Source organism: Pipistrellus kuhlii, unplaced genomic scaffold, assembly GCF_014108245.1.
Source record: "Pipistrellus kuhlii isolate mPipKuh1 unplaced genomic scaffold, mPipKuh1.p scaffold_m20_p_48, whole genome shotgun sequence".
Lineage (NCBI taxonomy): Eukaryota > Metazoa > Chordata > Mammalia > Chiroptera > Vespertilionidae > Pipistrellus > Pipistrellus kuhlii.
In genome coordinates, this window is record NW_023425549.1 from 685,700 (window position 1) to 700,000 (window position 14,301).

General features: G+C 47.2%; 1 protein-coding gene and 1 non-coding gene across 2 annotated transcripts; both read left to right on the forward strand.

The window, feature by feature from the left end:
• Positions 1 to 1,167: 1,167 nt before the first annotated feature.
• LOC118704956 lies at positions 1,168 to 1,292 on the forward strand. The gene has a single exon (XR_004983556.1). It is a non-coding gene; the product is annotated as a small nucleolar RNA SNORA32 (small nucleolar RNA).
• A 10,855-nt stretch (positions 1,293 to 12,147) lies between these two features.
• Positions 12,148 to 14,295, forward strand: SEPHS2 (selenophosphate synthetase 2). The gene has a single exon (XM_036413057.2). It carries the CDS (start codon positions 12,283 to 12,285, stop codon positions 13,624 to 13,626), a length of 1,344 nt encoding a protein of 447 aa, XP_036268950.1. The 5' UTR covers positions 12,148 to 12,282; the 3' UTR covers positions 13,627 to 14,295.
• The last annotated feature ends 6 nt before the right edge of the window (positions 14,296 to 14,301 follow it).

Genomic DNA, 14,301 nt, shown 5'->3' on the forward strand with positions numbered 1-14,301 from the left:
AAGAGGCCCTACATCCTGTGCCACCTTCCCGCCTGTGCCACGTCATTCCTCTCTCCTCCGCTGGCTCACCAGCACCTGGCCTCCGTGCTGCCCTTAGAACACCCTGGGCATATCCTGCCTCAGGGTGTTTGCCCTGTCCTCTACATCAAGACTCTTTCCGCATTGCTTCTCTCCTAGTCCTTCACTGCAAAGTCACCTTTTCAGTCAGGCCTTATCTGGCCACAATCACACAACACACACTCTCACCCTCCTTTCTGCAGACTTTATTTTTTCTCCTTAGTATCTACCCCTGACGAACACATGGCTCTCTGTGGCAATTGCTATCTCCGCTAGGATGTCAGCTCCATGAGGACAGGGATTTTTTGTCTCTTCTGTTCATTGCTATAGCCATTCCCCCCCGCCCCCCCCCCCGCCCCACCAAAAAACAAACAAATAAAAAAATACACAAATAAAACTGTTTTTCTTGTTCTCTGAAAGCGAAATATTTCCCGTTGCACACACCAAACAAGTCAGTACAAGACTAATGACGTAGCAATCGGCTGCTAAAATATTCACTGCTAATATTAGTGGAGAGAACATTTAAATCAAAGGGGTCCCAAAAGGAGAAGAGAGAGAAAAAAGACAAAAAACCTATTTATTTACTTTTAATCCTAACCCAAGGATATTTTCCATTGATTTTTAGGGTCAGTGGAAGAGAAAGGAAAGACAGAGAGAAACATTGATGTGAGAGAAACACATCAATTAGTTGCTTCCTGCACAAACCCCAAGCAGGGCCTGGGCTGGGAAGGAGCCAGCAACCAAGGTACATCCCCTTGACAGGAATCAAATCCGGGATCCTTTGTTTCACAGGCGAACAGTCTAACCACTGAGCCAAAATAGGGCGCAGAAAAACTATTTAAAGAAATTATGATCCAGCTGGCATGGCTCAGTGGTTGAGCTTCGACCTATGAACCAGGAGGTCACAGTTTGAGTTCTGGTCAGGGTGTATGCCCGGGTTGCAGGCTCAATCTCCAGTGTGGGGCGTGAAGGAGGCAGACAATCAATGTTTCTATCTCTCTCTCCTTCTCCCTCCCTCTCTGAAATCAATAAAGAAATATATATTTTTTTATTTTTTTCAATAAAGAAATATATTTTTTAAAAGTTTGGAAAAAAAGAAAAGAAATATAATGGTCATTACCAAGGCTTTTAGAATGCAGTTTCACATTTGCCATGAACTTGACCACAAAACATTTCCCCAATAGGTTTTTTCCTGCTATGTTGGTAGCATAGCATTCAGCCTACTGGGAACATTTTACTAATCTTGATCTACATTGCCAGAGCACTGTCCACTATAAATCTAACAGAAGCTATACAAGGTTTTTGTAAAAGCCATTGGTAATCAGTGAGATTTGATGATAGTCACTTTAAATGTCTGGGGCCTTGATGTCCTTTGTCTAGCTAATCCTTCTCAGTTCCCAGACAGCATGTGATCATGAAAATCTCTATTCCTGTTACATAGGACCAACTGAAATGACATCAGGATTGAACAAAAAAGGGAGTAAGATGATTAAGTCTCAAACTCAGGAGGAACTAAGGCAGTGGAAGGACTCAGAACATGTGAAATTCCTTAAATAAATAAAAGTATTAACTTTAAATAATTGTGCCTATGTTACAAATAATAAAAGCCCTCTATTCTTTTTGTAGAAAAAAAAACAAATTTCCGAGGATCCAAGATGGCTGCTCAGGTAGACACCTAACCGCAGCAGCACACAACAATTTCAATGGAATACAACTAAAATGTAGAGTGGACATCGCCCAGAGCTACAGGTAATCGACTGACTGAAAATTCTACAACAAGAAGGAAAGAGAAAACCAGAAGGAAAATCAGAGGAGCTGAAAAAGCCTAAGGTACGGAGACATGCTGCGCGCCCACACACGCGTGCGGGCGGAGAGGTCACAGCCGGAGAGGAGGAGAGGGCTGGGTGCCTGCCTGGCGTTCCCTAGCAGGAAGGAAATAAAACTCCCAGCCTGGGTTGAACCCCCGAACCAGCAGCGCTGAGCCCCAGTTATGGGCCAGACTCTGGGGACCCAGACTCCAGCAGGGGGAGATGGGGCTGTGAGGCGGAATCCCAGGGGAGCGGCGAGAAGCAGAGCCCCCGGAGTCGTGCACATTGCACACAGAGGACAGTCTGTTGACTCTGATGCTAGACTCCCCTAGCGGGAAGGAGAAAAAAGCTCCAGATTGGAGGAATGCGACGAGGAGCAGGAGCCCCTGCCGGACACCGGCCAGCCAGGGGCCAGCAAGGAACCGGGCGACGGGGCCCCCGGGGGGTGGGTGCCCCCGAGCCTTCAACTGCTGAGCGGGCAATGGAGCCGAGGCCGGGGGCTGCTTCCTCGGCGTTGGTGCTGACCCCGGCAACAGGCTGAAGCAGTGCAGGAGCCCGCGGAGAACAAAGAGGTGCCACAGGCCAACCTGCTGAGCTTCCAGGACAAGGAGGAAGAAACTGAAGAAGTTCTCAATGTGAAGAAATCAAGGGAGAGCAAAAGATAGTAAAATTACTTAAGAAAGAACACAAAGAAGATCTTGGAAAATCAAAGACTAAGTCAGAACTCAACTCAGCAGCCAACATTGCAACATAAATGCGTTTTTAAAATTAAAAAAAAAAAAAAGGACAGAATGTTGGAACGGCGGCGGCCAGGCCTAGCGTGGCCAGGCACAAGGCAGTGGCAGCCGGGCCTGCAGCAGCAACAGCCAGGCCCCAGAGCAGCAGCAGCCAGAACCAGAGCAGCAACAGCCAGGCCTGGAGCAGCCAGACCTGGGGCAGTGGCAGCCAGGCCTGAGGCGGAGGCGGCCAAGCCCAGGGTGGCCAGTCCAGGAACACCCAGACCTGGAGTGGCCGGGCCCAGAGAAACCGGGCCCAGAGCAGCCGGGTCGGGAGCAGCCAGGCCCAGAACAGCAGTAGCCAAGCCCGGAGCATCCAGGCCGGGAGCGGCCAGGCTCAGAGTGGCCGGGTCGGGTGCGGCCAGGCCCGGAGCAGCAGCTGCCAGGCTGGGCCTGGCCAGACCCGAAACAGCAGCTGCCAGGCTGGGAGTGGCCAGGCCTGGAGTGGCCGGGCCCAGAGCAGCCGAGCCCAGAGCAGCCGGGTCGGGTGCGGTCAGGCCCGGAGCAGCAGCTGCCAGGCTGGGAGCGGCCAGGCCCGGAGCAGCCGGGTTGGTTGCGGCCTGGTCCGGAGCGGCAGCTGCCGGGATGGGAGCAACCAGGCCCAGAGCAGCAGCTGCCAGGCTAGGAGCGGCCAGGCCCAGAGCAGCCGGGTCAGGTGCGGCCAGGCCTGGAGCAGCAGCTGCCAGGTCGGGAGCGGCAGTGGCCAGACCCGGAGCAGCTGGTTGTGGAATGGACCAGAGCAACAGAGGCCAGGCCCGGAGCAGCCAGGCCAGGAACAGCTCGCTCCTCGCCTGCCCCCGCCCCAAGGCTGCCTCTCAGACATGGCTGGAAACTTTTGCGGGAACTTGAGGGTCTGCTGAATCAAGTGATGAAGGCTTAGATCTGGATATGTTGAGTTAGTATAGCACTGGGGTGTTGATCTGTGAGTGCCTTGTGTGGGGCCTGGATGAGGTTGGTTGACCTATTTGGAAATGTCTTGTGTGTGAAGTGTATCTTTGGGCATGTGGAGGTATTATTGATATGAGAAAATGCTAAGTAACTGATTTACTATCTGAAAAGGGATTTACTATCGGGGAAAGGGAGGGAGGAAGAGACTGAACATAAACTGTGCACCTATGGATGAGGACAATGGGTGATGGGGAGGGGGTGGAGGGTGGGGTGGGAACCTGGTGGAGGGGGGAAGAAATGAGTTATCTTTGTAATAATATGAACAATAAAGATTGATTTAAAAAAATAATAAAATAAAATAAAATACAAATTTCCAATTATAAAATAAGTCACAGGGATGTGATGTACAGTATAGGGAATAGAAATTTTTAAATTTTTTTTAAAGAATTTTTTAGAAATTTAGAATGTCCTGGCCCACCTAGCCATGAGGTCATAATGTCATTGTAATACCTCTGTTTGGTGACAGATAGTTCCTAGACTTATTGCAGTGATCACTTTGTAAGATATATAAATGTGGAATCACTAGTTGTAGAGCTGAAACTAATATAATATGTGTGTAAACTATAATGAAGAATAAATTTTTAATTGGAAAAAAGTGTACTGAACCTAAAAGTGCAGTGTTATAATTCTAAATTATTAACACAATGGGGAATAAACTTTAATAGCCTCACCCCAATGATTTTGTTGTATGTGAAAAACAAATGAGGACTGGTACTCAGATCTCTGCTTCTCCTTTGCCTGTTCTCCCAACCTCACCTCCAGGTTTTTATCTTCGCAATCTTTTTTTTTTTTTTAAATATATTTTATTGATTTTTTACAGAGAGGAAGAGAGGGGGATAGAGAGCCAGAAACGTCGATGAGAGAGAAACATCGACCAGCTGCCTCTTGCACATCCCCTACCGGGGACGCGCCCGCAACCAAGGTACATGCCCTTGACCGGAATCGAACCGGGACCTTTCAGTCTGCAGACCGATGCTCTACCACTGAGCCAAACTGGTTTCGGCTATCTTCGCAATCTTTGACCTACACACTTGAATAATCCAAATGGTAAATTTAGATTAGTGGATCTCTCAGTTAAAAAGAAGAAGCGAGGAGGAGAAGGAGGAGGAGGAGGAGGAAGAGGAGGAGGAGGAGGAGGAGGAGGAGGAGGAGGAGGAGGAGGAGAAGAAGAAGAAGAAGAAGAAGAAGAAGAAGAAGAAGAAGAAGAAGGAGAGGAGGAAGAAAAAGATGTTTTAATTTAATTATATATCTTTAAATGCATTTTTATTGCTTTCAGAGAGGCAGATAGAGATAGAAACATCAATGATGAGACAGAATCATTGATTGGCTGCCCCCTGCACACCCCCTACTGGGGATCAAGCCTGCAACCCGGCACATGCCATTGGCTAGAATGGAACCTGGGACCCTTCAGTCCGCAGGCCAATGCTCTATATGCTGAGCCAAACCAGCTAGAGCAAAAAAAATATTTTTCTAAATGGATGATTTCAAATGTCCATGATACTGTCACAAAAATCACCCTTGAGAGTCCCATGCGAATTGTCTTCACATGAACTTGTTCTGCGCCCAGTGGGTTGGTCACCAGCCAAGACAGATTCATGACTTGTCTTGCTCTGGCCCAAGTGAACATTGCTTCCAAGTAGAAACAATAGGGAACTAATGAATAAAAACCTTCCCCTAAAGAGTCCTACTTCCTCAAGTGGCATGGTGCCGGTTATTGAAATTACCCAGAGGGCCCCCAGGATTTGGGTAGAACTGCAGCCTTCAGTTCAAACAGACCTCAGTCTGCATTTTCACAGGTTGATTTCCAGATGGTGACATTGTGCAAGACTTCACCCATCTGGAACCTCCGTTTTCTTATTGGTAAAATGGAAATAATAATAATACTCATTTTCTGTGGCTGCTATGAGCAAGTACATAGTGTAAAATGCTCAGCACCTTGCCTGGCTCATCATATGTGCTCAGAAAAGTGTATTGTACGTGATTAAAGAAGTAGCTTCCATTTTAGTCTTTAATTTCTTCAGATGACTCCATGTTGGCACCTCAGTCCCTTGCGCAGCCTTCAGTTTTCTTCTCCCACTTTGCTGTCGTCTGGGCAACTCTCAGTCCTTTTGGGTGAAGGGACACAGGAGCTTCTCTGAGTCCATTGTGATGACAGATCTAACACTCTGGTACCCGAATTGGCTGCATTGCTCCTTCTTTCCTTTCATTTTGAACCCAGGGTTTGACCCCACAACACTCCAGGCCTGGCTGCTCTGGGCCTGGCTGCTCCAGGCTTATTCTCTCTTCTTAAAGGAAATCTTTTTAAAACAGATTTAATATACTTGAAATTGCATGGAAAGCCTTATCAAATAAAAATTAATAAATATATTGAAATACTTTTAGATATTAAAAAAAAAAAGTGTATTGTATAAAATGCTGTATTTGCCGAAACCGGTTTGGCTCAGTGGCGGACTGAAAGGTCCCAGGTTTGATTCTGGTCAAGGGCATGTACATTGGTTGCGGGCACATCATCGGTAGGAGATGTACAAGAGGCAGCTGGTCGATATTTCTCTCTCATCAACGTTTCTAGCTCTCTATCTCTCTCCCTTCCTCTCTGTAAAAAATCAATAAAATATATATTTTTAAAAAATAAATAAATAAATAAATAAAATAAAATAAAATGCTGTATTTATCCAACAAATGTTATTGCCATGTAGTGTTCGGGAAACCAGGGTGGAAAAAAACGGCAGTCCCTGCCCTGTGGCTTTGACAGACTAGTGAGGCAAACAGATAGTCATGATGTAATTACATGAATAAAGAATTACAAATTGGCCCTAGCTGGTTTGGCTCAGTGGATAGAGTGTTGGCCTGTGGACTAAAGGGTCCTGGGTTTGATTCAGATCAAGAGCATGTACCTTGACTGTAGGCTCCGGACCCTGGGTGGGGTGAATGCAGGAGGCAAACAATGCACGTGTCTCTCTCACATTGATGTTTCTCAGTGTCTGTGTCTCTTCCTCTCCCTTCCACTCTCTCTAAACATCAATGGGAAAATATCCTCAGGTGAGGATTTAAAAAGAAGAAGAAGAAGAAGAAGAAGAAGAAGAAGAAGAAGAAGAAGAAGAAATTACAAATTAGAGATGAAATCCTCAAAGGAATGAACCTAGAGCTTTATTACCAATAGAGGAGAATTCCTACTCCACGCCCTGCTCTCTCTTCCCCTCCCCTTTACCCCCCCCCCCTCATTGCCCACACTGATATGGATGCTTATTTTTAAAGAGTCATGATAATAGCCCTAGTCAGTTTGGCCAGTGGATAGAGCTTTGGCCTGCAGACTAAAATGGTCCCGGGTTCGATCCTGGTCAAGGACACATGCCCAAGTTGTGGGCTCCATTCCTAGTAGGGAGCATGCAGGAGGCAGCCAATCAATGATTCTCTCTCATCTCTCTCTCCCTATCCCTTCTCTCTGAAATTATTAAAAATATAAATTTTTTTAACAGTAAAGGGGGAAATCAAGATGGCAGCATAGGCAGACACCTGAACTTGCTGCCACACACAACCACTTCAAAACTAAAACTAAAAGACAAAACGGACATCACCCAAAACCACAGGAAGGCTGGCTGAGTGGAAATTCTACAACTAGAAGGGAAGAGAAAAGCACACTGAGACTCACAGGAGCTGTGGAAGTAAAGGCAGAGGTACAGAGGTACAGAGGTGTGCGTGTGCGTGCAAAGGGCTGGCAACTGAGTATGCAGCTGGCTTTTTCAATCCACAGGGAGACACAAGCTACCAACTGCTCTGAACTCTAGTTCCAGGTGAGATTCTGGGGACCCAGACTCATATGGGGAGAAACTGGACTGTCTGGCAATGGGTGGAACTGGACGACAGCTTTCTCTAAGAGGTGCTTGCAGCAATTACCACAGGACACTGAGACCCAGGGGGCTCGTAGGCCAGGGCTGACAGTCAGCCGTTGCTGTTTGCTCTGCCCTGAGACTCAGCTCCATCCAAGCTGAGTGAAGAGGCTTTTGCATATGAATGGCCTGGTCCTTTGAAATCTAAACTTACCTAACAAACTGAAGCTGAGCCAGTGAGACCCAGAACATCCAAAAGAAGGCCCAAGGCCCCACAGCAGCTTGCATTGCTTCACAGCTGGGCCTCATCTGGGCACCTCCAAAATCCAAACAAGAAAAGGAATCTGCAGATCTCTCCATAGCTCCTGCTGGGTGGCCTCAGGTAGAGGCTAAATTAGCACCTCCTTGGAGATCCAAGAGCCAGTGCACCCAGTGGTCAGAGTGAGACCATCCAGATTACAACTCCTCAGATCCATAAGGGGCACACTCAGGGGTCAGACTCAGTGAGCACCAAAGCCCCACTGAAGCAAGTCTTGCCCCATAAGGGTGTCTTCAGCACAGAAGTTCTCCCATCGTAGACACAGCTGATCCTCACAACCAGTTGGCCTGGAGGTCAATTCCTCCCAGTGATACCAACAACAATCAAGGCTTAACTACAACAAGATTGTGTACATAGCCCACAAAGGGGTGTACCAAGAGTGTCCACCTTAGGTAACTGGGGAGACTGAGCCACTGGACCCTATAGGACACCTAGCACCCAAAGCCACTCTATCAACTCAGGGAAGCAGCCAAAATGAGGAGACAAAGAAACAGGTCACAAATAAAAGAGATGGAGGAAAGCAAACAACTGGATATAGAGTTCAAAACCACGGTTATAAGGTTTTTCAATAATTTTCTAGAAAAGGCCGATAAATTTAGTGAGACCCTCGAGTATATGAAAAAGGACCAACTAGAAATTAAGCAAACACTAACTGAAAGAAAAAAAATAATATACAGAGATCCAACGGCAGACCAGAGGATCGTAAGAATTAAGTCAAAGATTTGAAATACAAAGAAGCAAAAAACACCCAACCAGAAAAGCAAAAAGAAAAAAAGAATCCAAAAGTATGAAGATAGTGTAAGGAGCTTCTGGGACATCTTCAAGCATACCAACATCCAAATTATGGGGGTGCCAGAAGAAGAGAGAGACCAAGATATTGAAAACCTATTTAAAGAAATAATGACAGAAAACTTCCCCCACCTGGTGAAAGAAATGGACTTACAAGTCCAGAAAGCACACAGAACCCCAACAAAATGAATCCAAAGAGGACCACACCAAGACACATCATAATTAAAAAAAGACAGAGCAAAAGACAGAGAAGAAAAACAGTTTGTTACCTACAAGGGAGCACCCATACCATTGTCAGCTGATTTTTCAACAGAAACTATGCAGGCCAGATGGGAGTGGAAAGAAATATTCAAAGTGATGAATAGCAAGAACCTACAACCAAGATTATTCAACCCAGCAAAGATATTCAGAATTGAAGGTCAGATAAAGAGCTCCACAGATAAGAAAAAACTAACAGAGTTCATCACCACCAAACCAGTATTATATGAAATGCTGAAAGGTATTCTTTAAGAAGAGGAAGAATAAAAAAAGGGTAAAGATAAAAATTATGAACAACAAATATATATCTATCAATGAGTGAATTTAAAAACCAAGTGAATAAAAAATTTGAGGAACAGAATAATCTGGTGAACATAATAGAATCAGGGGCATAGAAAGGGAGTGGACTGACAATCCTTGGGGGCAGGTGTGTGTGGAGGGGCGGAAAGAGACTGCACAAAAATCATACACCTATAGATGAGGACAGTGGAGGTGGGGGTAAGGGCAGAGGGAACTAGGTGGAGGGGAGCGATGGGACAGGGGGAAATGGGGGAGAGGGAAGAGGAACAACTGTATTAATCTGATCAATAAAGATTTAAAAAAAAAACTCAACCAAAAAAAAGTCATGATAATTAAAACTTAGAAGAAAAAATAATTACGAATTATGCTAAATGCTGAGAGGGAACAGTCCAAAAGGGAAAGTCCAAAGAAATAACCAGGAACAAACTTATCTAGTCACTTATTAACCCAGGTTAGGTGACGACAGTCAGATTAGAATGTTTTTGATTTCCATTTAGTGACGTGCGAATCCTTCACATGTACAATGTGCTGAACATTTTGCAAACAACATTTGGTAGTTGAGGATTCATATAATCCTTTCACAAGATTCTAAGCAGAGATTATGACCTTCATTTTACAGAAGTGGAAACTAGCATGTGAAGAGGTTAGATAGCCCTAGCTGGTTTGGCGCAGTGGAGAGAGCATTATGCTGTGGACTGAAGGGTCTTGGGTTCGAATGTGATCAAGGGCATATAACTCAGTTGCAGGCTTAATCCCCACCCCTGGCCAGGGGGTGTGCGGGAGGAAACTAGTAGATGTGTCTCTTTCACATCCATGTTTCTCTGTCTCTTGCTCTCCCTTCCACTCTCTGAAACAAAACAAACAAAAATAAATGGAAAAAGATTATTGGGTAAGGATTAACAACAATAAAATTTCTAAAAAAGAGAGATTATATAACTTCCTCAAACCCCGACAGCTCAATGGGAGAAAATTCAAAGGTCAGACAAAACTTTTGTTTCTATATATATATTCCTTTTTCATGACCTTATTTATTTTTTGTATTTTTTATTCTAAAATATAGTATGCTTCTTTTTTTTTATTTTTTAAATATAGCTTACAAAAAAGTGTGGGATGATTTAAAGAACACCATGCAACACCACCCAGCTCAAGGAACAGAATTTAACATAGCCCAGTAATCCTTACGCTAAATTTTGTTATTCATTCACTCTTACCATTTAAAAAGGGTTTTTTTTTTTCAAAAAAATATTTTCTTATTGATTTCAGAGAGGAAGGGAGAGGGAGAGATAGAAACATCAATGATGAGAGAGAATCAAGGATCAGCTGCCTCCTGCATGCCCCTACTAGGAATGGAGCCCTCCACCCAGGCATGTGCCCTGACCTGGATCAAACCGTGGCCTTTTGGTTCATAGGCAGATGGTCAAACACTGAGCCACTCTGACTAGGCTTTTAAAAGTTTTTATCATTGCCCTAGCCCAGTGGTCGGCAAACCGCGGCCTTGGTTTGCCACTCTGTTGACTAATGAGTTTGCTGACCACTGCCTAGCCAGTTTTCTCAGTGGTTAGAGCACTGGCCTGTGGAATGAAGGGTCCAGGGTTTGATTCCGTTTGAGAGCACATGCCTAGGCTGTGTGCTCGATCCCCAGTAAGGTGCATACAGGAGGCAGCCGATCAATGATTCTCTCTCACTGATGTTTTTTCAAAGTATGTAATACATTAAAATGTTTTAAAATGTTCTTTATTTTTAAATGTTAAAGGAACAAAAAGGCAATACACTGAAAAATCTCCTATCCTCTAAGCATTTCATTTTTTCCCAGAGGCAATGAATATTAACAGTTCCAGAAATATGCTGTTGCACATAGTTCCCCCTCTTACAACAAATAGTAGTATTCCACAGTACAGTTCTGAAGTTTGCTTAATGAACAAACATCACAGGCACATAACCTGGTGGTCTCTGGAGCAGATTGGATGCATGTACTGCTCCAGTCTACTTTGCCTGTAACTGTGAATAGGTCATTTAATCATTCTCAAAAGATTTCATGAGAATTAAATAAGTTAATATAGGTAAAGATTTAGACCTGTGCCTATTAGAACTGTATCTATTAGCAATATTATCACATCGATGATTTCTCACCCTTTTTTTTACAGTTGCTTGGTAGCTTATTATATAAATATATCAATTTATTTTAATCATAATGGATAAACATTTAAGTTGTTTCCAGTATGTTGATATTATAAACAGCACAGCAATGACTAACGTATTATTTTTCCACTTGGGCTGGTGACATCTGTTGGATAAAGTTCTAGAATTGGAACTGCTGGACCGAAGGTATTCTGTGCAGTTACACCTTTAATAGATCCTGGCAAACCGCCCTTCGTGGATACAGCATAGATTCTCACATCCACTAACCTAGAGGATACAGAGACTTGAGGAGAGAAAAGTAGGTGAGCTGCTGTGTTGTCTGGATGAGTCAACTGATGAGAGAGAGGGGTGGGCGGGGGGGGGGGGGGGGGAGAGGGGAGAGAGAGAGAGAGAGAGAGAGAGAGAGAGAGAGAGAGAGCGCGAGCGCGAGCGAGCGAGCGAGCGCTGGTAATGGAGAGGACACCAGAACTGAAGCCAGTGTCTGGAGTCCTCAACTTCGTTAAAGTCCTTTTAAACTTTGCATTATTTTCATGCAGGAGTTTCCTTATCCGATTTCTTATCATTCTTTCCGAGTTTTTCCACAGGTTATTTTTCCTCCCCTGGATCGATCCTATGCGCTGTCAAGCGACCTTTGGACCCTTGAGGTTTGCCAAGCCTGCGACCTTCCCGGTGCCAACCTGCTGTGCCAGCCAAACTGCCTCCAGGGGAGCAGAGATCCGCCTCCGGGGCGAGTTCATTCAAATCGCAGCGAGGCCGGCGGACCCGAGCCCCGCCCCGAGCAGCCGCCGCCAAGTTCGCAAGTTGGAGGCCGTTTGTCATACGTCAGTCTCCAGGCCTCAGGGGCCCGCCTCCGTGCGCCAGGGCGGCTATTGGAGGAGAGGGCTGTCAGTCATCAGGCCCCGCCCAGGGGAGGCCGGCCCCGCGCGGCGTGGTCGCAGTTCCGCGCGCGAGTCGTGCCGGTTGCAGTCGCCGCGGCCACAGCGGTTGTCCGTCCGCAGGCGCCGGAGCCTGAGGTAAAGGCGGCCTCTCCTCCGTCCTCTCCCTCCCGGCGGGCAGGCGCGATGGCAGACCCCGCGGCGGCGGGGGCCAGCGGGGAGGCGGCGGCCGTGGCAGGTTCGGCGGGTCTGGCGGGCTTGTCCTTGGGGCACGGCTTCTCGAGCTACCGGCCCTTCGAGCCGCAGGCGCTGGGGCTGAGCCCGAGCTGGAGGCTGACGGGCTTCTCGGGCCTGAAGGGCTGAGGCTGCAAGGTCCCCCAGGAGACGCTGCTCAAACTCCTGGCGGGACTGACGCGGCCCGACGAGCGGCCCCCGCTGGGCCGGGGCCTGGGCGGAGGCCATGAAGAGGTGGCCCAGGAAGCCGGCCTGCAGGTCATGGCGGAGCCCAGCCCGGCCTGCCCGGCCCTGGGCATCGGCATGGACTCCTGCGTGATCCCCCTGAGGCACGGGGGCCTGTCCCTGGTGCAGACCACCGACTTCTTCTACCCGTTGGTGGAGGACCCCTACATGATGGGGCGCATCGCCTGCGCCAACGTGCTGAGCGACCTCTATGCCATGGGCATCACCGAGTGCGACAACATGCTGATGCTGCTCAGCGTCAGCCAGAGCATGACCGAGGAGGAGCGAGAGAAGGTCACCCCGCTCCTGGTCAAAGGCTTCCGGGACGCCGCCGAGGAAGGAGGGACCACAGTGACTGGCGGGCAGACCGTGGTAAACCCTTGGATCATCGTGGGTGGGGTTGCCACCGTGGTGTGCCAGCCCAATGAGTTCATCATGCCCGACAGTGCCGTGGTTGGGGACGTGCTGGTGTTAACCAAGCCCTTAGGAACCCAAGTGGCTGTCAATGCCCACCAGTGGCTGGACAACCCTGAGAAGTGGAATAAGATAAAGATGGTGGTCTCCAAAGAAGAGGTAGAGCTGGCCTATCAGGAAGCCATGTTCAATATGGCTACCCTGAACAGAACTGCTGCTGGGCTCATGCACACGTTTAATGCCCACGCCGCCACAGATATCACAGGCTTTGGCATCCTGGGGCACTCTCAGACTCTTGCCAGACAGCAAAGAAATGAGGTGTCCTTTGTCATCCATAATCTGCCAATCATTGCCAAGATGGCCGCCATCAGCAAGGCCAGTGGGCGCTATGGGCTCCTTCAAGGAACCTCAGCAGAAACTTCTGGGGGCTTACTGATCTGTTTGCCAAGGGAACAGGCTGCTCGCTTCTGTTCTGAGATAAAATCTTCCAAGTATGGAGAGGGCCACCAGGCGTGGATCGTGGGCATTGTGGAAAAGGGAAACCGCACGGCCCGCATCATCGACAAGCCCCGGGTCATTGAGGTCCTGCCTCGTGGGACCATGGCCACAGCTGTGCCTCCAGACCATCCCAACGCCTCTTCCGAACCTAGCTCTTGAGATGGAACAGCAGAAGTGGTTTGGGCCTTACAGCCTGTGGACACAATCATGGACGATTCTCAAGAGTTGACTTTAAGAACAGATTTCCAAAGAAGGCTGCCTGCATAGGAGTTCCACAGTTGCCCTTTCTTGGTGATTGACTCAGCCCATCATCAGCTGCACATCCAAGGCCAGAGTGTCATTTTGGACTTTGGGGGAAGGTGGTTTTGTTTTGGCTTGGAAGGGGAGCTCAAAAACCTGTTTCTTCTTTCCAGGAGCAAAGTGAGGAAATTCCCATCTGAGAATTGGGGGGGGGGGGATGCATATACATATGCAACTAAATTTGGACCAATGTGGTTGGTGAATATAAATTGTTAAGAAAGATCTTATAATGCAATGACAGGTTCTTTATTAGACTTTTCTGAAATACTGTCTCTTTCCTGCTCTGGACAAGAATTGAGCAGCTTGTCCAGTGACTAGGAAAGGAAGACCTGCAGCCATCTGACCTGGTCTCTGTTAATGATGCCTCTTCCTCTAAACCCCTTTAAGGACTGGGAGAGGCTGACAAGCCCCAGAGCTCAGGCCATGATGGTCATTAAGATGTTAAATTTTGTGTTGAAAATTTCTGATGATTTCATCAGTAAACTGATTTCTAGTGAACTAAATAAAAAGCATTTTGTTGAAAAGTCACGACTA